This window comes from Mustela nigripes, chromosome 7 (genome assembly GCF_022355385.1).
Source record: "Mustela nigripes isolate SB6536 chromosome 7, MUSNIG.SB6536, whole genome shotgun sequence".
In the NCBI taxonomy this organism is placed as follows: domain Eukaryota; kingdom Metazoa; phylum Chordata; class Mammalia; order Carnivora; family Mustelidae; genus Mustela; species Mustela nigripes.
Genome location: NC_081563.1, coordinates 67,882,115 through 67,907,530, shown reverse-complemented (window position 1 = coordinate 67,907,530; position 25,416 = coordinate 67,882,115). Strand labels below are relative to the sequence as shown.

Below are 25,416 nucleotides of genomic sequence, written 5' to 3'. Positions count from 1 at the left end.
TTAAAAACAATCCATTTATTGGGTTTTAAACTAGTTACACAATTGAAATCATCAGTTTGGCACTACTCTATACAGGGATTACGCTGACAATTCAATACTGTACCAGGACCTCTGCTGTGCTTAGGTCTGTCTGGAGTCATTAGCAAGTAGATACTAAAAAATATACTGTAGTGTTCCTTTAAGGAAGACTGTACAGGGTGTGTTGCAAGATGACATTCACCAGCTTGTGAATTACTTTAACTTAGAAGATACCTCCCATTCTATAAACTTGTCATAGGCAAACATGTGCTGTTTGCATTTAGGGATGCACACAAAATGTTACATAAAAATCCAGACATTCTAAAGATAAATGAACTCAAACAAAACCCCCACACCTCAGCTTTTGTAACATGAAAAGATAGGGAAAATAATTTAAAAACACAAAAAATGGCATTCAATTGGTACAAAAGCCAAAAAGTCACTATAATAAAGAGCTACATGTGAATCTTTACAAATTAATTACACAATGCTGCTGTGTAAAAGGTTGCATCTGTACAAAGTCTTGCCAGTGCTATCTCTACAGTTTATACAGTCTTTTACATCTATATAACATTTATTAATAAACAAGTCAATTAAATATAAAGACTTATTAGTCTCTCAACGATTCTGCAGGCAAAAAAAAAAAGGAAAGGAAAAACAAAAAAGAACAAAAAAAGAAAAAAACTTACACAATTTCCACAAACACAGCAGTCTTCCATTAGGTGAAATATAAGTTTTCAAAGAGGGTTGATCAAACAGTATATGTAACGAATACAGGTAAAAATCAACCAGTCAGGGTTTTTATTGTTGTTGTTGTTTATTTTCAAAATCACACATCGTATTCACACACAACAATCAATCAAAAATTTATTCACCAAACCCCCAGTTTTTCAGCAACTGCTCTTTCTAATCAGCACCAAAAACTCCAGTCTGTGGGAAGCACGTGGACACAGCCTTCACTTCTGTGTCTTGGTGGAGCACTCCATCAGGTCCTTGGTTACATTCGAGATTCGCCCTCTTTTCCTTCCCTCTTCATGGCTCTCCAGACCCAAGGCTCTCAAAGGCTTCGATTTACGGCTCACAGCCCTACTACCATCTACACCCAACAGCCATTTGGAAAAAATTCAAAATAATTTGAGATGAATGAAATGACGGGACCTGTGTTACAGATAGGTATTCTCCATTACAAGTGAACTGTTTATTAATGAGTTCCTAGACTCTGTTTGGTCTTGGATGCCATGATCATATTGGGTAATTATTTCTAGTCTGAGACATTGTGGCTTTATCAGATGCATCAAAGAAAAAGTGATCAATACTCTGGACACTTCCAGACAAGTTAGGTAATCAAATGGCAGCTGAGAACCTGTGGAACAGAGACTAATGAGACCAAACACAGAAGCCACCAAAATGATGAGAGCTCAGCGGAGGCAGAGTTTTAAAACCTGCAGAGAGCCGCCACAGATGGCACCTGAGGATCTGGAATTTTTGATGAAAAGAGCTTGAAGTGAGGACTACTCATCTGTATCAGGGAGGGAAAAAAGTCTCCGTTAGACAAAAGGACATGCAACTCTAAAGCACAATAAGTGAAATTTCCTTTCCTCTTCACCTAGTGGAAAGGTTTCTGGGGGGTTCTCTTTAGCTCAGGATGGAAAAGAAATACTCAAGAATCCAGATGAAATGTTCTCATTACTGTATACAACCTAAGGTCCTTAGGGCAATTAAAATGCCCAGGCCCCACACCGGAGGCAAAGGAGAGTAAGATTTCTTTTAACTAACCACTCCCAGGCTAATAAGCACTGTCATTTATAAAGATCCAAAAGCAGTCACATCAATTCTCTGCATTATTACCTGAAGCAGAGAAGCAGGGAAAAATTCTCTGGAAACTTATATGCACTGGCCATAGCAAAAATCATACTGACATTTAAAAAAAATCATCTAAATGAGGACATCTAATAATGTCAGCAAAAAGAAAAATTTATGAACACCCACTTCTCAGTCATCAAACCAAAGATACCTATCTGCCTGATGATGTCAGACTTCTTTAAACTCCGCATTTTGCCAACTTACCCTTCTATGCATAATAGCACGGGGACACAAGGAGATCGGTGAGAACAAGCAGCTGGTCATCTGTGAATTGCTGTTTGTGTTCCTGCCAGTTGTCATGGTGCGTCCTTCGGAAATTGGATAAGGTCTTTTTCACAGTCATCTGTAGGATAGGCAACCCATATACATTTTATTTTAACCTCTGCAAGATTAAGATTATATTTAGGATAATCTGAGCTATGTAAAAATCTCTCTAGACTCAGATCTCACACTTCACTGGGTGCTGCAAAACCAACAAGCCAACTGCAACTTCGCAAAGCCACCGAGCTCCCTTTAAAATGACTGGCTGCACTTTAGGACAAGCTCCTGGCATTTGCCCCGTGTTATTAAACCAGTTTCAATACACAGCCATGTCTATTTCCCAAGTGAGAAGGACAAAGCCATTGGTCTTTGCAGTCGTTTAGACACAGCTGTTCTCTAATACCATCACAATTTCCTATTTAGTATTAGCTCACAGTGAGATACTTCCTAGATATAAAATATTAGTAAAATAAAAGTATAAAGGTTAATTATCCTGACAACATTGACAATATTTTACTCCCACTGGGCTGGGAGACAGAAGCTTTATTAATTTCCTTGCTACCAAAAGATCTCAAATATACATGAAAGCAAGGCCTCCACAAGATCCTACTAATCACTGTTGAGTAGGCTTAGCCCTGGCTGACATACTAGTAGCAGCAGCTTTCTCAAAAACATCACTGATACAATATGTGTGCAAAGAAATCAACAAAGAGGGACGCCTGGGTGGCTCAGTTGGTTAAGCAGCTGCCTTCGGCTCAGGTCGTGATCCCAGTGTCCTGGGATCGAGTCCCACATCCGGCTCCTTGCTCTGCAGGGAGCCTGCTTCTCCCTCTGACTCTGCCTTCCACTCTGTCTGCCTATGCTCGCTCTCGCTTGCTCTCTCTCTGACAAATAAATAAATTAAAAAAAAAAAATCTTTAAATTAAGAAATCAACAAAGAAGAGTTTTACCTCAATTGGCTGTGGATCATTCAGGTGTGCACTGAGATTCATAAGGAGCTGGGGCATCCAGGTGGGAACATCGTAGGGACTAGAAAGAACACATGCACCAAGTCCTAGCACCCCAGCATGACGTTTGACCAACTCTGAAAAGCAAAAACAACAAAACCCCACCAATATATGTGCAAACATTTACAGGATTCTATTGCACATGTCACAGTGAAATAAAATTAGTTTTCGATAAAGCTGTTGTTGATATGTGAATTTCTGCATTTAAAATGCATCTGTGTGTACCCACACCAAAGGACATGATTTTCAGGCTGAACTAAAGACACAGCTGTCCTTCAATGACAGTGGAATTACATCTAAGTCAGAAATGCATAACACATTTGTTAGGATTTACACAATAACAGTTTCAACCAATTCATATCATATGCAAAAGTGCAATCCCTGATCTTAAAATAACCAATTAAAATCAGATCCCACTTTTCTGGATAGATCCACAGAATGGATAGATTCATGAGGTAAACATACTGTATATGAGGAATGTCTGTTTCTCAGAGCTGCAGTGTGTCTGTATTCTACAGAGTCTCCATTCTTTCTTTCTTTTCTTTTTTTTAAAGATTTAGCCTTTCTCTAGTGATAGAAACTACTGCTTTCAAATTCTCCTGTTTTTCATTAAAGTTGTATGTGTGTATTATATGTGTATACATGAAATATGGTGCCTAGGGAATTGAAGTTAATAAAAAAGGAATACAAAACAGAATTGTAAATAATGCCATTTGGGATAACAAAGGTCTAAAAATAAAACTATTTTCGGGGCGCCTGGGTGGTTCAGTGGGTTAAAGCCTCTGCCTTCGGCTCAGATCATGATCTCAGGGTCCTGGGATGGAGCCCCGCATCGGGCTCTCTGCGCAGCGGGGAGCCTGCTTCCTCCTCTCTGCCTGCCTGTCTGCCTACTTGTGATCTCTATCTGTCAAATAAATAAATAAAAATTAAAAAAAAATTAAAAAAAAAATAAAACTATTTTGATAGTTAAGTATTAAATTATTAAAAAACAGTTCTCAAGCAAAGCAACTAGAACATTCATTGTATTAGGTCATTATATGACTTAATTAAAACCCTTTTGTAATCAGCACTGAAGAGCTTCACATTCCAAGCACTTCCTGCAAATCCAGTAAGCTTCCTATTAAGAGTTGTTCTATATATTTTCCATTCTTCCTGTGACTATAGGTAGCAGTGGCAAGGTCAAATGGCTCTTTGCAACTGTTTGTTTATTATTATTTTTTAAAGATTTTATTTATTAATGAGAGAGAGCAGGAGCAGGTGGGAGGATTAGAGGTAGAGGGAGAGGGAGAAGCAGACTCCCCACTGAGCAGGGAGCCTGACGCCAGGCTCAATCCCGGGGCCCTGGGATCATGACCTGAGCGGACTGCAGACATGCAGTATTAGTGAACAGTACCCCCTCCAAACAAAAGAAAAGCTTGTTTTGTTTTCTTGGTATTTTCGTTGTGTATTTACACCTAAGCTATAAAATCTAAAAACAAGTATTTTATACTCTCCAAAATAACTCATTCTACACCCCTCTTTATATAAAGTGATTTCATGTGGGCAGGCAAACCTGATTCATTTCACAGGTGTATGCCGCAGCACACAGGTTTCTCTGTGCCTTCTGAGTTTTCCAGGTCTGGCCTGCTGTAGGCAAAGCTTATTGAAAGCAGTGGTAACTATTCCTAGGACCTAGTAAAGACCCAGGTACATACAAGTATTCAATAAATATTTGTTGAGTAAGCCTGGTTAATTCCCAAAAGGATGTGCATGCTTTATACCAGCACTGTTACCTGCAGAAGGAATTGTATCTCCTACGGAACCAGGGTCTCGCTTTCTTTTCTTCGGTAGTTTTGTTTTGCAAAGTTGCTCAAAATGAATCTGCATAGGGCTGTCCATGGTAAGGAAGTTACACTGTAATAGACCGCTTAAGGTGGTAGCAGCCATTTCTCGAACCTGTAGAGATAATCAATTCTTAATTTAGAGCAGAGATGCCAACCGTCAGGGGAATACTGGAAGCTGGGAGAGTGGTGGGAACGGGCTAGGGGACTTCCCCAGACTTCTGTGTGCAAACTGTGAATACTCTCATGCTGGTTCTTCTGGAGGATTCATCAGATTTTCAACAGGTCTGTGACCTCAAAATGGATGAAAGCCACTATATTAGGGCTGCACCAAGTAAATGTTTAACTATTTCATACAAAATTTAATTTCTCCATAAATTATTTTCCCACTGACCGGCAGCTGTCCTTCTCAGGGCTGGAACTGTAAGTGCAGTGCCAAAGCCTAGCATTAAAATGAATTTTTCCTGGACTCCACACCTCTTTTAACTGCTGCTGTCGTTTACGATGGGAACACAAATACAGAGCAATCTCTATAACTGGCATACTGGCATATGTTGTAGAGATTTATATCCAGTTTACTTCTTAGGAATTTCCCAGGTTGCTGTCAGACTACAAACAAGTTTACCGAAGTACCAAATGCAAAGTGGAACACAGTCCATTTCAAAATGGAATGGGAACTCAAGTTTTGGGAAAACAAAAAGACCCCAATAAAATGTTGTCATCTTATAGACATCACAAAATTGCTGCTAACCTTTCATAAAGATAGGCAATAATAATTTTGGGGGAAAAATCTCCGCCTAGCAATATCTACTCCCAGAACACAAGAAAGCTGGATTCCAAAATGAATAGCTCATTAGGGAGCTGGAAAAATTTCCATTCTCAGTTTCCTATGGATGCAATCTATTTTTAGTGCTCTCAAATAGAATATATAATTACTGGGAGTGCTCCACTACATAGAAAACCCAAACAATTAAAAAAGTACAAATTTCACAAAAATTTTAATTACATTTTCTTTACCTAAGGCCAATTTCAAAAGCTGTAACTTATTCCTTATTTATTATAACACACTTTTCTTGTATTATACTATATTGACTAAGAGATTTATGTTTTTGTACAAAATATCAATGTAACCTCACCACAAAGTTGCCTTATAATTTCCCTACCAAGGAAAATAAAAAGGGGCAAAAATTCTAACTTAACTAGATAATAGCATCTGTGGGTAGACTTTTATTCAGAGAACACAACGGTGTTTAAGAGTGGAGGGGGCGGGGCAGAGGACGAGGGAGAGAGAGAATCTCAAGCAGGCTTCACACCCAGCTCAGAGCCTGATGTGAGGCTCAATCTCACAACCCTGAGATGAAATCAAGAGTCAGATGCTTGACCAAATGAGTGACAGAGGTGTCCCTAGATTTTTATTCTCTTAAAACTGAAACTGCCAATACGCCCATTCCTATTAGTCCTTTAGAAATTGGTAAGATAAGTAAAATATTATCACCTGCAATTTCATATATAAGAAAATTTTGGTTTACAAACACTACTTTCCCAACTGCAAAGAGACACCAGAACAAGAACATACGCAGTGTTTGTTTCATTTGTAGGATAGGAAATCACCATTAGGGTATCAAAATGAGTAACACAGGTTAATGTTAAAATTAAAAAGTTACTTTTAATAATTTATGCTTTAAAAAACTCATCAACGCATACATACTTTTTAAAGGGGGGGGAACATGATGATTTCTCTAAATTAAATTTTGATTTGCTAGATCATAAATTTTACCTCTAGTTGTTCATCCTCCAAAAGACTTATAACCAGCCACCTGATGTCTTTAACTGCATCTTCATTGTTTAGGAAAATAAAGAGGTTATAGAATACCATGGTCTGGAGGTAGGTCAGCACTGTATATCTAGCATGCCAAGAACTGCTTCTTGCGGTCTGTGAATGAGAAGAAGTAGAAACACTGGGAAGAGTGCTGCCAAGAGCAGGAGGTGACAGACAGAAATGACACACAAATCCTATCATCTTCTCGGACACCACACCTCTACTTCACAGGCATGGTTAGAGCAAGCTCGTGTTACAGTTCCTTCTAAATAGAAGGTTGCACGAACAAGTTCAGGTACAGTTAGTTCTTCAGAATGGTTGGAAATAAAGGGTAAGGAACAGACAGACAAAAGTCAACCTCAGAGAAAATTATAATTCATACTCTGACTCCTCTAAGAGTTGCACACTATTTCCTTTCACTTCATAGCAGGTAGAGTAGTGGACTGAAAGCAATGACTGAGAACTGCTAAATTCCCCCATCACAGAAAAAACAAACAAACTGGGTTGTTAAAACACATTTTTCAGTGACAATTCAACTTAAAAATCTGAAGACCATGGAAACAGGTTCACTTTTTATGTAACACATGTATGTCCTGGGTAAAGGCTAAGCATATGGTATACTAAAAATGCAGCCAGGGGGGCGCCTGGGTGGCTCAGTGGGTTAAGCCGCTGCCTTCGGCTCAGGTTATGATCTCAGGGTCCTGGGATCGAGTCCCGCATCGGGCTCTCTGCTCGGCAGGGAGCCTGCTTCCTTCTCTCTCTCTCTCTGCCTGCCTCTCAGTGTACTTGTGATTTCTCTCTGTCAAATGAATAAATAAAATCTTTAAAAAAAAAAAAAAATGCAGCCAGAAAATATATAATCACTTAGGTCTTTTTTCCTTCTTTCTTTTTTAAACCAGAGATTGGGAAACAGGTGAATAAAATAAAGGGGAAATGGTTAAAGAGAATGACTACCCCTCTTCCCTCATAAGCACTTTGCACCTAAGATGCTTCAATAATTAGCTCTTTGTGTATGTAGGGAATTTGGGGGGTTGAATGATCTCCCCAAGCTCACAGAAGTTGGTGGCAGAGGCAGATACAGAATCTAGATCTGTTTCTTTGGTCAACAGATATCTTTTCTCAGACTAAAATAAAAGTCAAAATGAAAAATAAATTTCCAGTACTGTGTGCACTACAGCTGACTTTGTGAAATTCTCAGGGCAATGAAATTCTAGCCAAAACACAAAAATACCCATTAGACACTCTTACTTGTTTTAGCACCTGAAGTACCAAAGGCACTTGATGAGGGTAAAGCAAGCCCTGAGACATTAGCGATAAACATAACTTTGCATCTCTTTTCAGTTCGTCATAGCTATTGTCATTTTCCACTGGGGCAATCTAGAGAACAATAAAAGAAAGCAAACACACAATTGAAACAACAGCCAGTAAGTACAAAGGCATCCTTACATAAAATAAATCACATTTTTACTTTTAACAACTTCTATGGGAATTTTCAGATATGTACAAAACTAGAAAAAGGACAAGGAGTCCCCATGAATCCATTACCACATCTCCCAGCAAAATCCTCCCATTTCTTGCCCCCCATCCCCTAATTAAATTATTTGAAGCAAATCCCAGATGCATCTCACCCATGATTATCTTATTACGTATCTCTAAAAGATAAAGTCTCTTACTTTAAAAACCTGGAATGACATCAGCCATAAAAATTCATTGCGGTTAAGATAAAGAATATACAGTAGTGTTCAAACATCCCTCATTACTTTGTAAACTGGTTGTTTGAAATCTGGTTGAACGTGGTGATCTCACACTGCATTTGGTTCATGTGGCTTTTAAGTGTAAAAGGTTCTGTGAAAGATGTATTTAAAAGAAATCTCTAAACTCTCCCTACCCTTTAAAAAAAAAAAAAAAAAAAGGAGAGGGGGAGGGCCTGGCTACTTGGTTTTTTATTTTTTATTTTTTTATTATTATTTTTTTTATTTTTTAAAGATTTTATTTATTTATTTGTCAGAGAGAGAGCGAGCGGGAGCAAGCACAGGCAGACAGAGTGGAAGGCAGAGTCAGAGGGAGAAGCAGGCTCCCTGTGGAGCAAGGAGCCCCATGTGGGACTCGATCCCAGGACGCTGGGATCAAGACCTGAGCCGAAGGCAGCTGCTTAACCAACTGAGCCACCCAGGCGTCCCTGGCTACTTGGTTTTGTAGTGTCTTCTACGGTGGCCTTCCTTCTCTGACTGTATCCCTGTGGCAGCATTCATTGGCTCCAGTATGTCCTATAACTTAGCAATAGATCTAGAGCCTTGATTTTATTGAAGTCTAATTCTTTGAGCACAACGTTAAGTGGTGTGTACTTCCTTCACGTACGGTCAATTTTTTCTTTCTGTGATGAACCACTACAAAAAAAGGTTTGCAAAACGGTGACACTGATTTCTTCTTATTACATGGAACAGTTCATACAGAAAAGCCTTCTATCCCTCAGAGGGTTTCCTTCCTCTGATAGTGATTTCCTTCCTATCCTCCAAAAGTAAACAATGAATTATTAAAACAATGGTCATTATGAGCTAATGAATTTGAACAAAATTAATGGTTTTAGTCTTACTGGTGCTCGAAATGGCTCCTGATTTCTTTAACACAACTGTTGCATTCTTGGTTTCTGGTAGGGCAATATGAATTAGGTTTACCCTGTACATTTCTTGGTCCTAACCTGAAATCAACTTTTTCTCCATGGAGCCCAGGTTCTTCTAGCAGGAAATGATACCTTTCTAGAAACCGTCATCTGGGCACTACGAGCGCTGATCACTATTAAGCTGATTACTGGTTATGGGTTTTTTTGTGGCCAGAGCTAGGAAATAAGCCTATTTTAAAAAAAGATTTTATTTATTTATTTGATAAACAGAGATCACAAGTAGGCAGAGAGGCAGGCAGAGAGAGGGGGGGAGGCAGGCTCCCTGCTGAGCAGAGAGCCCGATGTGGGGCTTGATCCCAGGACCCCGGGATCATGACCTGAGCTGAAGGCAGAGGCTTTAACCCACTGAGCCAACCAGGCGCCCCTAAGCCCATTTTCTAAAGAAAAGCAGATCATGTGATCATACTGGTATTTTCAAATTTAGGATTACTGAGATTTTACTAAATAGCTGGATTTTTAAAAAAGATTTAGAGAGAACACACATGTATGCACAAGTAGGGGTAAGGGCAGAGGGCAGACTCTTCAAGCAGCCTCCCAAGATGAATTCGGAGCCCAGCACTGGCGATCCTACAACCCCACCAGCCATTACCCGGGCTGAAATCAAGCGGATCAACCGACTGAGCCACCCAGGCACCCCAAAAGCTGGATTTTTATATCCTATCACTCATGCTACAAATTTTGGTTCCTAATGTTAAAAAAGGAATAGGGCCAAAATGAAGTTACTTGCCCCCAACACTGCAAACTAAGACTTAACTGTAGTTTCAGTCATTATGGTTCTGAAAGAATGCAACTCCAACCAGTTAATTAGGAATTAACTGATTAGTAATAGTAAAGTATACCACATGGTAGACCCCTGCCTTGTCTGAAATAATCTTTTGTTTGACCTTTCTTGTCCCATCCCATTTCTGCCTTTAAAGACCTTCCATTTTGGGAGGCACCTGGGTGGCTCAGTTAAATGTCTGCCTCTGGCTCAGGTTGTGATCCCAGGGTTCTGGAATTGAGCCCTGTATTGGGCTCCCTGCTCAGTGGGGAAGTCTGCTTCTCCTTCTCCCTCTGCCCCTCCTCGCCCTGCTAATGCTCTTCCCCCACCCCCACTATATTTATATACACCTTCCATTTGGTACGGATCCCTGGAGTCCTTTCCATTTTTTACATGGTACTGCCTGATTCATGAATCACTGAACAAAGCCAGTAAGATCTTCGAATTTACTCTGATGAATTTTGGTTTTTTAACACTACTGACAATTATCATTTATTTGCTCTTTATTATTATATAATAGACATAATAGCTTTATTCCAATATTATGGGATACAGTCCCCATAGGCATGTGTGATTTTCTGTTTTAAAAAGTCAGTGCTTCAGGGGCGCCTGGGTGGCTCAGTGGGTTAAGCCACTGCCTTCGGCTCGGGTCATGATCTCAGGCTCCTGGGATCGAGTCCCGCATCGGGCTCTCTGCTCAGCAGGGAGCCTGCTTCCCTTCCTCTCTGCCTACTTTCTGGTTGTAAGGATGAATATATGAAGCACTGACTTTTTTTTTTAAGATTTTATTTATTTATTTGACAGAGAGAGATCACAAGTTGGCAGAGAAGCAGGCAGAGAAGGCAGGGGAAGCAGGCTCCCCGCTGAGCAGAGAGCCTGATGCAGGGCTCAATCCCAGGACCCCAAGACTACAACCTGAGCCAAAGGCAGAGGCTCAACCCACGGAGCTATCCAGGCGCCCCTCCTCTAAAACAGTCTAAATATATTTTCTTGTTTCTTTTTTAAAGTATAGTTTTAATATGGGAGGTCCCTGGGTGGCTCAGTAGGTTAAGCATCCAACTTTTGATTCCAGCTCAGGTTGATCTCAGGGTTGTGAATTCAAGCCCTGTGTTGGACTCCATGCTGAGAACAGAGCCTATTGAAAAACAAGCAACAGTGCCCTTGCCCCCAACCAAAGTTATAGTTTTAATATGGAAAGAAATTATTTTTCTCTTAAAACACTAAGGATTGTATCAACGAAGGCGAAATATTCAAAGCTTAGTATTACCAAATTTCTTTGCATACCCATAACCAATTGGAACTTAACTTTCCATTTACTTTTTTTTAAAAACCATGCCTTTAACTTTAACTATCCTTGTTTACCAAACATTAGCCAGGCTCCTCTGAACCCTCTTTTCATCCGGGCCTACTAAGTCCAGTTTTATCAAGAATCCTGACATCTGAGAGAATCTCTCTCACCTCTGTATCCGATCCAATTCCTCACCTCCACTTTTCGTACGTGATCAACATGGAATGCTTTTGGAAGAGTCCTGTCAAGTCAGTTTACCAAGAATCCCCTATACTTGATGTCTCTCCTATTAGTCATTCTACTTCGTACTAACACCTCCACACCATTCCGCTCATTGGCTAAATATCCCCAGCTGTCCTTGCTGTATTCAGTCTTGACACCTATCCAATAGTTCCAAACGAAGTCTTCCTCACAACTGACATGTGTGAGAATAATTTTTTCTTTAGCAACTAAACCTCTAAGCTCAATATACTAATTCACTGTGATTATCTGTACAAGTTTGATGGAAATACTATCTCTTAGTAGACTTATTGAAACAAGTATATGAGATTTCATCTCAAATCAATGGAGAAAAAATACTTCACAACATCACTTAAAAATAAAGAAAATTATAAAAATAGAACTCCTTTATAACACAATAGAAAACTTGAAAATACAGATAGCTGGCAAAAAATTACAAATAGCCAATGTATAAGGAGATATCCTCACTAAAGAAATACAATAATTTTTTTTTATTAAAGAACAGGAACCTTTATTTTTTTTTTAAGATTTTATTTATTTATTTGACAGAGCGAGATCATAAGTAGGCAGAGAAGCAGGCAGAGAGAGAGAGGAGGAAGCAGGCTCCCTGCCAGAGAGCCCGATACGGGACTGGATCCCAGGACCCTGAGATCATGACCTGAGCCAAAGGCAGAGGCTCAACCCACTGAGCCACCCAGGCGCCCGAAATACAATAATTTTTGTTTTATATTTTTATTTACTTATTTATCTATCATAAGGAAATGGTAAGCCCAGTGTGGGGCTTGAATTTACAACTCTGAGATTAAGGGTTGCATGCTCTACTGAGTGAGCCAGCTAAGCATCAGAAGAAGTATAGTAATCTTTAAAAAAAATTTTATTTAACAATCAAAGATTTAAGAAATGTCAGGGTTAATGGGAAAGAGATAACCTAAGGCTCTTTGGAGAGCAGTATCCACTAGAATTACAAATGCAAGCAGGTCTTTTACATGGTAATTTTATATACAGTATTTGCCCTACAAATATATGCATAGTTGCAAAAGACTATTAGTTTTTTCTTTTTTTTAAAGATTTTATTTATTTATTTGACAGACAGAGATCACAAGTAGGCAGAGAGGCAGGCAGAGAGAGAGGAGGAAGCAGGCTCCTTGCTGAGCAGAGAGCCCGATGCGGGACTCGATCCCAGGACCCTGGGATCATGACCTGAGCCGAAGGCAGAGGATTTAAACCACTGAGCCACCCAGGTGCCCCAAGACTATTAGTTTTTAACAGCCTAAATCTGGGAATAATCAGTGATTACCCATAGAAAATGGACTGAATAAATGATAATACAATGTAGTCACTAAAGAGGGAGAGGCAGTTATGTGAGAAGATGGTCATTATCAGATTCTAAAAAAAAAAAATCAGGGCTGCCTGGATGGCTCAGTGGGTTAAGCCTTGCCTTCAGCTCAGGTCATGATTCCAGGGTCCTGGGATTGAGCCCCGCATTGGGCCCTCTGTTCAGCGGGAAGCCTTCTTCCCCTTCTCTGTCTGCCTCTCTGCATACTTGTGATCTCTGTCAAATAAATGAATGAATAATCTTTAAAAAAAATTAAAAAAAAATCAACTTGTAGAATGAAACATTTCTTTATTTTTTATACAACCCGACATCTACACTAATGCAGCATATGGCACAGATGCACTCAGAAAGATATAAAAAAAAAGACACACACCAAAGAAATTGAAGATAAAAATTATTACAAATACTGAATAGCCCAAATCTCTAGGCAATGTACATGGAATTGTTTTGTCATTTAATTCACCCATAATAAAAATGAGGTGATTTCGAGTTGGCTAGTTGAACTCTAGTATAAAAAAAGAAGATATTCAGGGCACCTGGGTGGCTCAGTGGGTTAAAGCCTCTGCCTCCAGCTCAGGTCATGATCCCAGGGTGCTGGGATTGAGCCTGCTTCCCCATCTGTCTCTCTCTGCCTGCCTCTCTGCCTACTTGTGATCTCTGTCATTTAGTAAATAAAATCTTAAAAAAAAAAAAATAACAAAAAAAGAAAAGAAGATATTCATTTGCAGGCAGGCCTACCATTACCACCAGGAAAATTTAAGGTGAGTCACTCACCTGTTGAATCAGCAGTCTTTCTTCCTACCATTCATGAAAAAAATGTGCTTTATGAATGAAATTAGGGCATAATGTTCTCATGTTAAGAAGAGGTTAAAATGTTCTACTAAAACCAGCAAAATCCTGAAATCCAATAGGTAAACTTCACTGTAAGGAACAGCGTGTTCCAAAGCAGCAAATTAACCATTATTAATTACTAGCACAGGACAACAATTTGTTTGCGCTAGACTACTTTTATATGTCAGTAAAATCAAAATCTCTTAGGTATTTTTAAGTAAAATCAAAATCTCTTAGGTATTTTTAAGTTTTTATTGATTTGGTTAAGTGATCTCTACACCCCATAACCCTGAGATCAAGAGTTGCACTTCTAACTGAGCCAGCCCAGTGCCCCAAAATCTCGGAGATATTTTACTTTGCAGTGATTTTATCTATTAACAACATTACTGTTTGTGGAACGAAAACCTTTTCTGTTACAAAGCAAAGCTTCTAAGTTTGGAAAAGTACTTTCTTTAGTTCATCTCAAGGAATAACATCGGTATTTCTTGATCAGCAATTACTCTGTAGTCTAGTTTATCTGAATCTTACCAACTCACTTAAACTTTTTAATTTTCAACTTTTAATATTTTCTCAAAAGCATTACTTTTCTTCCCAGGTACAACTTTTTTTTTTTTTTTTTTTTTAAAGATTTTATTTATTTATTTGACAGAGATCACAAGTAGGCAGAGAGGCAGGTGGTGGGGGTGGGGAAGCAGGCTCCCTGCTGAGCAAAAAGCCCGATTCGGGGCTCGATCCCAAGACCCTGGGATCATGACCTGAGCTGAAAGCAGAGGCTTTAACCCACTGAGCCCCACAGATACAACTTTTAAAAGAATACATGTGTACACTGTCATAATGTTCCAATTACCACAGTAGTTACAGAAAAATTAAGATTCAGACAACCTTAAAGTATGGGAATGTTCAACTGGCATTAAGGAGGGTACATTATAGTCTCTTCATAAAAAGACAAGCTGTAATCCATCTATATGATATTCTTGAAATGACAATTATAGAGATGGAGAATAATCAGTGGTTGCCAGAGGATAGTGGTGCTGAGGGAGAGGAGGAAGGTTGACTATCATGGGATAACACAAAGTAATTTTGGTGATCATGGGAGTACTTCTATATCATAATTGTGTTGGTGGTTGTAGGAATCTATTTGTGTGATAGAATGACATAGAATTATATACATGTTGTACCGATTTTAATTTTCTGGTTTTGAAAATATAACTACTAGAGAAAAATAAATGAAGGGTACATGAGACTGCTCTGTAGTACCTTACAACTCCTGTGAAGCCTTTCTAATTCAAAATAAAAAGTTTGGGAAGGCGTCTGAGTGGCTCAGTGGGTTAAAGCCTCTGCCTCTGGCTCGGGTCATGATTCCATGATCCCAGATGGAATTGAGTCCCACATTAGGCTCTCTGCTCAGCGGGGAGCCTGCTTCCTCCTCTCTCTCTGCCTGCCTCTCTGCCTGCTTGTGATCTCTGTCAAATAAATAAATAAAAAATCTTAAAAAAAAAAAAGTTTGGGGAAAAAAGTCTATGCCAACAAAATCTAGAGGCTTTCTTCAGGTACTGCCTATTCTTATCTTTTGCTTTCTGGCCATACCACAGAGGAGACTGACATAGTGATTTGGGTTTTCCTTAAGAACTGAAGTAATAAGGGTGTTTTAATGTCTGTTTGTAGCATTTCCTTGCCAATATCCATCCCTCTTGCTGAAAACAGACATTGTGATTAACTTTTAGAAAATCATTCTTTTCTGTCATTCTGGTGGGTCGGTCAACGGAGGGATCATATTGTTGAGCCAAAGTGTATTTCTGGACATCTGAAATCTTGAAGAGAGAAATGCAAGGAGACGGCACCTGCTGAGGCTATTTAGATTCTGTTATCTGTGTCCCTAGGCAGCAAACTGCCTAGATACTTCTATGTAATCTAATTAATTTCCTCTTTCCACTGTCGCAGACATTTAGTTTTCAGTGCTTGCAATTAAATATCCTTAACTAATACTGTGATATAAAAAAAGGAGATCTTAGTCTTTCTTTTGCTTTGTTTTCACATAAATTTATTAATATTGGTACATCACAGTTAAGATTTAACTGACATTAAACTGTGTTAATCTGTACAAAATGCTGCTCTGTGTTAATCTGAACAAAAATTTAGTTAGCAAAAGAACACTCTACAGGGTTGTCCTCTCCTCTAATATATATTTTTTTAAGATGTCATTTCTTTATTTATTTGACTGTGAGAGAGGGAACAGAAGCAGGGGGAATGGGAGAGGGAGAAGCAGGCTTCCTGCTGAGCAGGGAGCCTCATGCAGGGCTCGATCCCACATGACCTGAGCCAAAGGCAGATGCTTAATGACCAAGCCACCCAGGTGTCCCTGCTTCCTCTATTTATTAAGAAAAGTAGTTTTTCTGCAGAAATCCTATCAATGGTATGTAATTCTGTACCAGCTGTAACAACATCTGTAAGTTTTTCTCTGAGTCTGACATATACAAACTACTATTCCACAGTAGTAACTTCTGATGAGCACTCAGGGAAGTTTGAAACTTATGATACAACACGTCCTTTTTTCCTCCTCCCTGATCACTGGCATCTGAACTCTTTACTATTCCAAATTAAAATGCAGTTAAAGACTAGTAACAAAAGCAATATGCAATAATTATAATATATATAAATATTTTATACTGTGCTATCTGCTTTACAGACATTATCTCACTTCATCCTTGCAAAAACTTGGTGAGGGACTCTTCGACTAGAAAAGGCAAATAAACTGCAACTTTCACTTTGATATAGATGTCAAGGTGGGGTTTTTTTTTTTTGAATTGATATAAAACTGCTTTTTATGTGATCGGATGTAATAACTTCATTTAGAATTTATGAAGCACCTCAAGTGTCAGAAACATATTTCTGATCTCATCTCCAACTATTTCTGAGTGCGTTCCACAGTTTAATAAGCAACAACTAGGGGCGCCTGGGTGGCTCAGTGGGTTAAGCCTCTGCCTTCGACTCAGGTCATGATCTCAGGGTCCTGGGATCAAGCCCGCTATCGGGCTCTCTGCTCATCGTGGAGCCTGCTTCCTCCTCTCTCTGACTGCCTCTCTGCCTACTTGTGATCTCTGTCTGTCAAATATATAAATAAAATCTTAAAAAAAAAAAAAAAGCAATAACTTGCTTTTAGACTCCTTTCTTTATTCTTACTCTACACAGCTGACTGCCTGGAAAGTAACTTTCATCTGTGCTATGGTGTCTTTGTACCCCACACCCCATTCACCATGATGATCTAAAGCAGATTCTCAAACTCACTATCTGTAGATCCAGGTGAAATGTTAGGCAGTGTGAAATGTCAGAAGCAATTCACACAATACAGCTTTCTAATGATTAAAGTTTTTATAAATTTCAAGTGGATTCAACACCTCTTTCTATCAACCTCACTCTCATATACCTGCTTTCTGTTTTTTTTTTTTTTAAAGATTTTATTTACTTATTTGACAGAGATCGCAGGTAGGCAGAGAGGCAGGCAGAGAGAAAGGAGGAAGCAGACTCCCTGCTGAGCAGAGAGCCCGATAGGGGGTTTGATCCCAGGACCCCGAGATCATGACCTGAGTCGAAGGCAGAGGCTTAACCCACTGAGCCACCCAGGTGTCCCTGTTTTTTTTTTTTTTTTTCCTTAAGATTTTATTTATTTATTTGTTAGAGAAAGAGAGAGCGCGAGCACGGGCAGACAGAGTAGTAGACAGAGGCAGAGAGAGAAGCAGGCTCTCCGCCGAGAAAGGAGCCCGATGTGGGACTCGATCCCAGGACGCTGGGATCATGACCTCAGCCGAAGGCAGCCGCCTAACCAACTGAGCCACCCAGGCGTCCCTCCCTGATTTTTTTTAAAAGATTTTATTTTTGGGATGCCTGGGTGGCTTTGGCTCAGGTCATGAGCCCAGTGTTCTGGGATCGAATCCCTCATGTTGGGCTACTTGCTCGGCGGGGAGCCTGCTTCTCCCTCTGCCTGCCACTCTGTCTGCCTGTGCTCTCTCTCTCTTTCTCTCTCTCTCACAAATAAATAAAATCTTAAAAAAAAAAAAAAGATTTTATTTTTAGGTAATCTCTAACTCACTCAAAAGGAAAGAAAAAATTAGGGGTGCCTGGCTGGCTTAGTCAAAAGGGTGTGTGACTCTTGATCTTGGGGGCATGAGCATGAATGGAAGAAGGGGATAAAACTCCAACTATACCAACACTCATTTCACACCACCCATTTATGGACATATGAGATCATGTTCCGTATCGACTGCATATGTGACAGTGGAAAAGTTTAAGTACCACTGCCCTAAAGACAAACCCTATCTGCCCCAAGGACCTACAAGTAACAAGGATCTATGTACACTAATAACTACTGCCTACTCTTATATCCTGAAAGATCCCAGAGGTACTGATGGGTATCAGGCCCTACCTAGCATTTCTAAAAGTATTTTAGTGGTGGATCCTTTGAATATTACCAGTAATCTTTTTTTTTTTTGAGAGAGAGCATGTGTGTGTGAAAAGCGGACACCCCTTCCCACTATGGGATCACGACCTGAGCCAAAGGTAAACGAGATCACAAGTAGGCAGAGAAGCAGGCAGAGAGAGAGGAGGAAGCAGGCTCCCTGCTCAGCAGAGAGCCTGATGCGGGGCTAGATCCCAGGACCTTGAGATCATGACCTGGGCTGAAGGCAGAGGCTTTAACCCACTGAGCCACCCAGGCGCCCCTCTTTTTGAGATTTCTTTAAGACATAGTATACTGTGGCAAATCCAAAGTTTAGCAGACGATTTGCTGGGACACAGGACCAAGGATGTTCCTCCCAAAATGATATCTGCACCCAACAGTAACTCTCAAGCAGCAGTGATGTTTGTGCCATTTGTTCCAAATGTGCCATAAGACCAGACCATTTTGCTAACCATAGCATGACTGCAAACTAGAACTGCGGCAACCAATATACTGATCTGTGACCTTAGTTTTATCAGCTTTATCACCTGCCTAGATGAGTAATTAGACTCACTCAGGCTACACCTTCCGTCAAATCAAATCATATGTCAGTGTCTTTGCAGGACTGACTGCCAGAAACAGGCTACTTCTGCAGGTGTTTGTTAAAAGCAGTTACAGTCCCATTTGACACCATAAATACAAATATTGTATGTATAAATATAATTCAGCTTTAGATTTCACATATACTTAATAAAACAAATCAGAAATAGCTGTATTAAAAAAATGTCACTATGGCTTTATTTTTTTAGCTGTCAATATTTTCCTTAACTATGCTTGGAAACTGGTTATCAGTATAACAATACTTTGTCTCTAAACTTTTCATATATCTGTTAAGATACTAGCCTTACCTAATACTGAAAAGACTATTTCAACAAATATTAAACTGCTATCACCTCATGATTCTCCAATGACTATTCTCCTTAGCGAACCAACCAAGTCACACAGAGTCTGAAAAACTATCCACTATCAGGTGATAAATATAAATTCCCTGTTAAGGTCAGATGGGTATGCATTCTTTTTTTCTTTCCAGGTTTGCATTTAAATTCCAGTTAGCTGGGGTGCCTGGGTGGCTCAGTCAGTAAGTGTCTGACTCCCTGCTCCACAGGAAACCTGCTTCTCCTTCTCCAACTTCACCTGCTTGTGTTCCCTCTCTTGCAGTCTTTCTGTCAAATAACTGAATAAAATCTTAAAACAAGTAAGTAAATTGCAGTTAGTTAACACAGGGAGGCACATTCTTAGTTTCAGCCATAAACTTACCTTAAAAAACAACGGTAGAAGCTGAAGTTGCTCTGTGACCGCTGTAGAGAAGGATCTTCCTGCACTAGCCATCAGCCATTTCAATACTAATTGAAAATAAACAGGTGGAATCAGTCTTGCTATACAGTTAGAGCACAAAATAGAGTAATATTATAGTGCTAGTGTCAGAGAGCCATTATGATAGCTCTGCTAACTAACTCTTCAATGTTAAGAAAGAGATCATGATGTTACTTCATAGATTTGACACTAAACAGCATTATGACAGGAACCACAATAAAGGGCATCAACCAACTAGGGTACTGAAGTCACTCAAAAAAATGAATCAACAAATTAACAGCCTACTAAATATCAACACCAACTATGAATTAACCTTAGTAATCCTAATGTAGCAAAAATGATAATTAAATTAAGCTGTTTATACTTAGAATGCTTGAAAAAATTTTAAATTTCTAACAGGACACCCCCAATAATCAAAACAATTTTGAAAAAGAACAAAGTTGGGGGACTCACAGTTCCTGATTTCAAAACTTACTATGAACTACAGTAATCCTAACAGTGTGGCACTGACATAAGAACAGACATACAGACCAATGCCGTACACTGGAGTCCAGAAATAAGCCCTCACACATATGGCCAAGTAATTTTCAGAAGACTGCCAAGACTACTCAATAAAGAAATAAGCCTTTTCAACAAATGGCGCTGGGAAACTGGACATGCTCGAGCAAAAAAATGAAGATGACCCTTAACTTACATTATATATAAAAATTAACTTAGGGAATTAAAGATCTAAACTTGTGAACTCAAAATGCGAAACTCTGGGATGCCTGGGTGGCTCAGTGGTTTAAGCCTCTGCCTTCCGTTTGGGTCATGATCTTAGGGTCGTGGGATCAGGCCCTGTATCAGGCTCTCTACTCTGCAGGGAGCCTGCTTCCCCTCTCTCTCTGATTGCCTCTCTGCCTACTTGTGATCTCTCTGTCAAATAAATAAATAAATAAAAATCTTTAGAAAAAGAAATAAATAAAAGTTTAAAACTCTTAGAAAAAAACTTAAGGGAAAAATTTTATGACGCTGGATTTGGCAATAATTTCTTGGATATTACATGAAAAGCAAAGGCAACAAAAGAAAAAATAAACTCGATTTCATCAAAATTAAAAACTTTTGTGCATCAAAGATACTATCAAGACAGTGAAAAAGACAACTCACCAAATAAGAAAATATTTGCACACCATTTATTAGACAAGGGGCTGATATCCAGAATACAAAAAGAACTGTAACTCAAAAACAACACTAAAACCTAACTCAAAAATTGGCAGGGATGTGAAGAGACAATTCTCGAAAGAAGATTAGGAAAAGAAAAAAAAAAGGCAAATAAATGAAAAAATGTTTAACCACTAATCACACTAATCATTAGGGAAATGCAAATCAAAACCACAGATACCCTCTTCACACTCATTTGGATAGTTTTAAGTCATAAAAACAGAAAAAAAGGTATTGGCAGGAGTATGAAAAAATGGCAACCTTCTTGTACTACTGGTGGGAAGGTAAAATGGGGCAGCTACTGAGGAAAATAGTTTGGTGGCTTTTAAAAAAGTTAAATGTAGAATTACCGCATGGTGCAGCAATTCTATTTCCAATAGCCCACAGAAGTGAAAACAGGGGACTCAAAACGTAACGTCTACATCACTGCTCACAGCAGCTGAGAGGCAGAAACGACCTAAATGTCCATCAACAGATAAATGGATAAATACTGAAAACACAATGCAAAGTTAAAACGTCCCAACTTAAAAGGACAAATGTATGATCCCACTTATACGAAATACTTAAAATTGGCAAATTCTGAAGCTAGGTAGAATGGTGGCTGCAGGGGCGAGGGAAGTGTAGAACAAGGTCATTACAGATCTTCAGTGTTGCAATTTGAAGAGTGCTGGAGATGTACGATGGTGACGGTTGTACAATGTGAATGTATTTAATGTCACCCAACTATAAACTCTGTGTTATGTGCATGTTACCACAATAAAAAAACAGGAACAAAACATACCAAAGGATAATCTAAATAAATGTCTATTTTTTTTTGTTTTCCCCTGGTAATAAATGTCTGTTTTTAAGCAAGCTTCTATTAATTTTAGCCACTCACTAGTTTTTAAGAGTTTAATGCCCTGAGTTCGTTCATCTTCTTCACCAATTCCATTTTCTTCCATAACATGGTTCTGAATTTCTTCATCTACCTCCATAAGGGGTTTCAATCTCTCTAGAATTCGAGCAGTAAACTCAGGGACTCGTGGGGATGCTGTTGGCGCAGTGTTTGGCAAAGAAACATCAATCATAAATATGTAGGTCAGCACGCTGTAAAATGAAATACACACAGGAGTGAGAAGAGATGCCATGTTATCAATAAAACTAAGGTTCAAAAGCAATGACCCAACCAAAGTAAATATTTGAACAATGACTCCTAGAGAGAGTCTCTTGGGCTGTGCCCGTAATTCGGAGACATTGAGAACCGGCCAAATGTGCACCTCTGGCTCGTGAGCTCACTGCTGTCCTGTTTTACATTAAAGCCTCATGGACTAGTGTCCCAAACACAATATAAAACAAAATTTGAAGATGAGGATTCACGAAACCCAATAGTAACATAACCAGTATGTACTACTAAATATTAAAATTTAATATAAAAGAACTCAAGAACTGTACCATACCACAGGGAAAAGAATACCTACCTCCCTATTCTTTCCCTGACATTTTTGTAAACCTGGGTGAGTTTGGGTTCCAAGTACTTCAGTAGTCTGTGCAACAGCTCAGGTACTCTCCACTCTTGCTGGGCAAGGCCACCTTGCAGTACATAGAGTCGACTAGAATGAAAGCACAGCAAAGTTAGAGCCCTTCCCTGACTTTACATATGGCAGTGTAGACTAATGGAGTCTGTATTCCACTTAAAGCTGCTACATTTTGAGCCCCGCATCGGGCTCTTTGCTCGGAAAGGAGACTGCTTCCCCCTTTCTCTCTGCCCAGTTGTGATCTCTCTCTCTTTCTGTCAAATAAATAAATAAAATCTTTAATAAAAAACAACTGCTACATTTTCTCACCCAATAAATATTAAAACTGACAATTCAAAACAGCACCTTTATGAAGATCTTATTTTTACTGCATCATTTTCGCTGTATTCTCATTCTCTCCATTCCCATACAATCAATCAAGAGAAATACTGACTTGAGAATACTCATTGATTTCAAAGCATCAGAAACTTCTCCACTATTTCATAGCAACACTAACTTATTATTGTTGTTAACAGGATTACCTAGATTCCTTTCTCTAGCCTACTAATTCTTTCCGGCTCTTTTTATCCCAGCAAGAAAGTCTTTCCTTGAATGGCTTACTGGTTTTTTCCTAATAAGGAAGAGTGAAAAGTACTGTCATGGTATAAATAAAGCTGCTCCAAGAGGAAGAAGGTTAAATCTAAATTAAGTTTGACTTGCTCAGGTTGTCTCTATTTCTACTGCTTCCCCACTGAGAAATAACTCTACTTAGTATCATAAAATATACTGAATTGGATCACTCTTCTCTCAGAAGAAAATAGTTACATTATCAGGCCTTTAGGAGTGTAGACAATTCACTTCTATTTACACATCAAGAGCAAAGCTGTTATTTTTTGTTGCAAAATCTTTCCTTAACCTTTTTTTTTTTTTTTTAAAGATTTTATTTATTTATTTGAGAGAGAGAAATCACAGGTAGATGGAGAGGCAGGCAGAGAGAGAGGGAAGCAGGCTCCCTGCTGAGCAGAGAGCCCGATGCGGGACTCGATCCCAGGACCCCGAGATCATGACCCGAGCCGAAGGCAGCGGCTTAACCCACTGAGCCACCCAGGCGCCCTTTCCTTAACCTTCTAAGTTTTCTTTTTATTTACCATGCATCTACAAAGGATCCTCCTTCACCACTCAGTGGTGATTCTAACAGCAACTCAAAAAGCCAGTGAAGTTTCCGGGGATCTCTGCTTTCCTGTGTTGAAAATACAAAATAACAATTAAAACAGGGGTCCTATAATTCTGTATATAAATCAGATCCTGTTATTTTAGTACTATAAATAAATATAAGCAAAAAAACCCTCGTACTTTAGTCAAATCCAAGTTTTACAGTTCATATGAGAAAGGTAGATAGTAAGAAACTTTGTTAGCTAAATGGATTATCTTTAAATCAAAGTATACAAGCTATCGACACATTTAGTGTAGAAAGTAACACCTATCTTATATCATCTGGCTTTTACTATATGTAGGTTACATTTCCAGATACATACATGATTTGCCATTTAATCTAAGAATGCATTATCATGACAGAGAAGATGTAATAATCACTTAAGAGGTACCACTCAAGGCTTATTTGAAAGGCTGAACAGAACCAACTTCAATTCTATAAGATGACAAAACTATGAAGAAAATTGCTATGAAGAAGAGAAGACTCAAGAGTATAATGAGATTTCACATATTTTGAGAAAGGGTATGAAACAGTTTAAGTAGATGAGTAAACACAAAAAGAAACAGAACTTACACAGGATGTTGCTATACAAGTTCCCCAGTCGTTGTAAGTTTCTACCGTAATGTTGGACAGTGCTGTTCTAAGCAGTGGGCAAAGAAGCTCCCAAAGCTTCTCCACCTACTCAAAACAAAATATATGGGGAAAAGTTAACGATGCTCACATTTTTCTTCAACTGCCTTTCCCTGGGAATACACACATATAAACACACAACCCGATACTTACTCAAATTACTTCTTAGAACACCCAAATAATCCAGGAAAATAACTTCACCATATTATCATCATACCCACATATAAAAGTGAATTTTTTTCCCAAAAAATTATTCAGAAGAGAGGAGACACCATAAATGGTGACTTACAAAATCTCACACTACTGAAAAAAAATTTGAAAATGCTGTAATAAAGTACACTGGAGTAAAAAAAAAAACCCTCATTTTGTAAGTTTCACATGCTTATCGAGGTCACTTGAGTCCTAATATAGGAAGCAATGACTTTTTAATACAATTTAGTATTAGCCTGAAGCATAATCTTCAAATTCCAAGTTCTGCAGTCAAATGCTCTACCACTGAGCTATACCCACCAAATTCCAAGTTTTGGATTACTATAAACAGCCTTTTAAAAAAGTGATCACTTATACAGAGATGTGAATCTATGTGTATAGATGCTTCTCCCAGTTTATTGAGAATACAAATCATCTTGAGATTTTATTAAGATTAATAAAATGCAGATTCTGATTCATTTGATCAAGGTGGGACCTGAGATCCTATTTTTCTAACAAGCTCCCAAGCAATGCCCATGCTGGAGGTCCATGGACTGCACTTTAGTCAAAAGGACTTATAGGGTTGCCTGGGTGGCTCAGTGGGTTAAAGCCTCTGCCTTCGGCTCAGGTCACAGTCTCAGGGTCCTGGGATCGAGCCCCTCATCGGGCTCTCTGCTCGGCGGGGAGCCTGCTTCCTCCTCTCTCCCTGCCTGCCTCTCTGCCTACTTGTGATTTCTCTCTGTCAAATAAATAAATAAAATCTCTAAAAAAAAATTAAAAAAAAAAAACAAAAGGACTTATAGAGGACAAATGAGGAGGGAGGGCTTGGGATAAAATTTCCAGTGGTAGCACCAGGCGTTGAGGAGGAGAAGGGAAAAAGGGAGAGGAGAGAGAAAGGGAGGAGAGCAGAAAAGCTGTATCTTAAACAATAAAGAAAGGAGAGGTATTCTGGAAAAGAGCTA

General features: G+C 39.1%; 1 protein-coding gene across 1 annotated transcript in view; it reads right to left on the bottom strand.

The window, feature by feature from the left end:
* Window positions 1-25,416, bottom strand: part of PSME4 (proteasome activator subunit 4) — a 113,006-nt gene continuing 87,590 nt past the window's right edge. The window contains exons 37-47 of the mRNA XM_059406076.1: window positions 24,209-24,313; window positions 23,571-23,662; window positions 22,387-22,518; window positions 21,807-22,015; window positions 19,673-19,758; window positions 8,037-8,165; window positions 6,747-6,902; window positions 4,922-5,084; window positions 3,093-3,226; window positions 2,086-2,224; window positions 1-1,537 (exon numbers count right to left, since the gene is read on the bottom strand). Of these exons, the coding sequence (XP_059262059.1) occupies window positions 2,090-2,224; window positions 3,093-3,226; window positions 4,922-5,084; window positions 6,747-6,902; window positions 8,037-8,165; window positions 19,673-19,758; window positions 21,807-22,015; window positions 22,387-22,518; window positions 23,571-23,662; window positions 24,209-24,313 (1,341 nt within the window). The 3' untranslated portion in view covers window positions 1-1,537; window positions 2,086-2,089. The remainder of the gene's footprint in view (window positions 1,538-2,085; window positions 2,225-3,092; window positions 3,227-4,921; window positions 5,085-6,746; window positions 6,903-8,036; window positions 8,166-19,672; window positions 19,759-21,806; window positions 22,016-22,386; window positions 22,519-23,570; window positions 23,663-24,208; window positions 24,314-25,416) is intronic.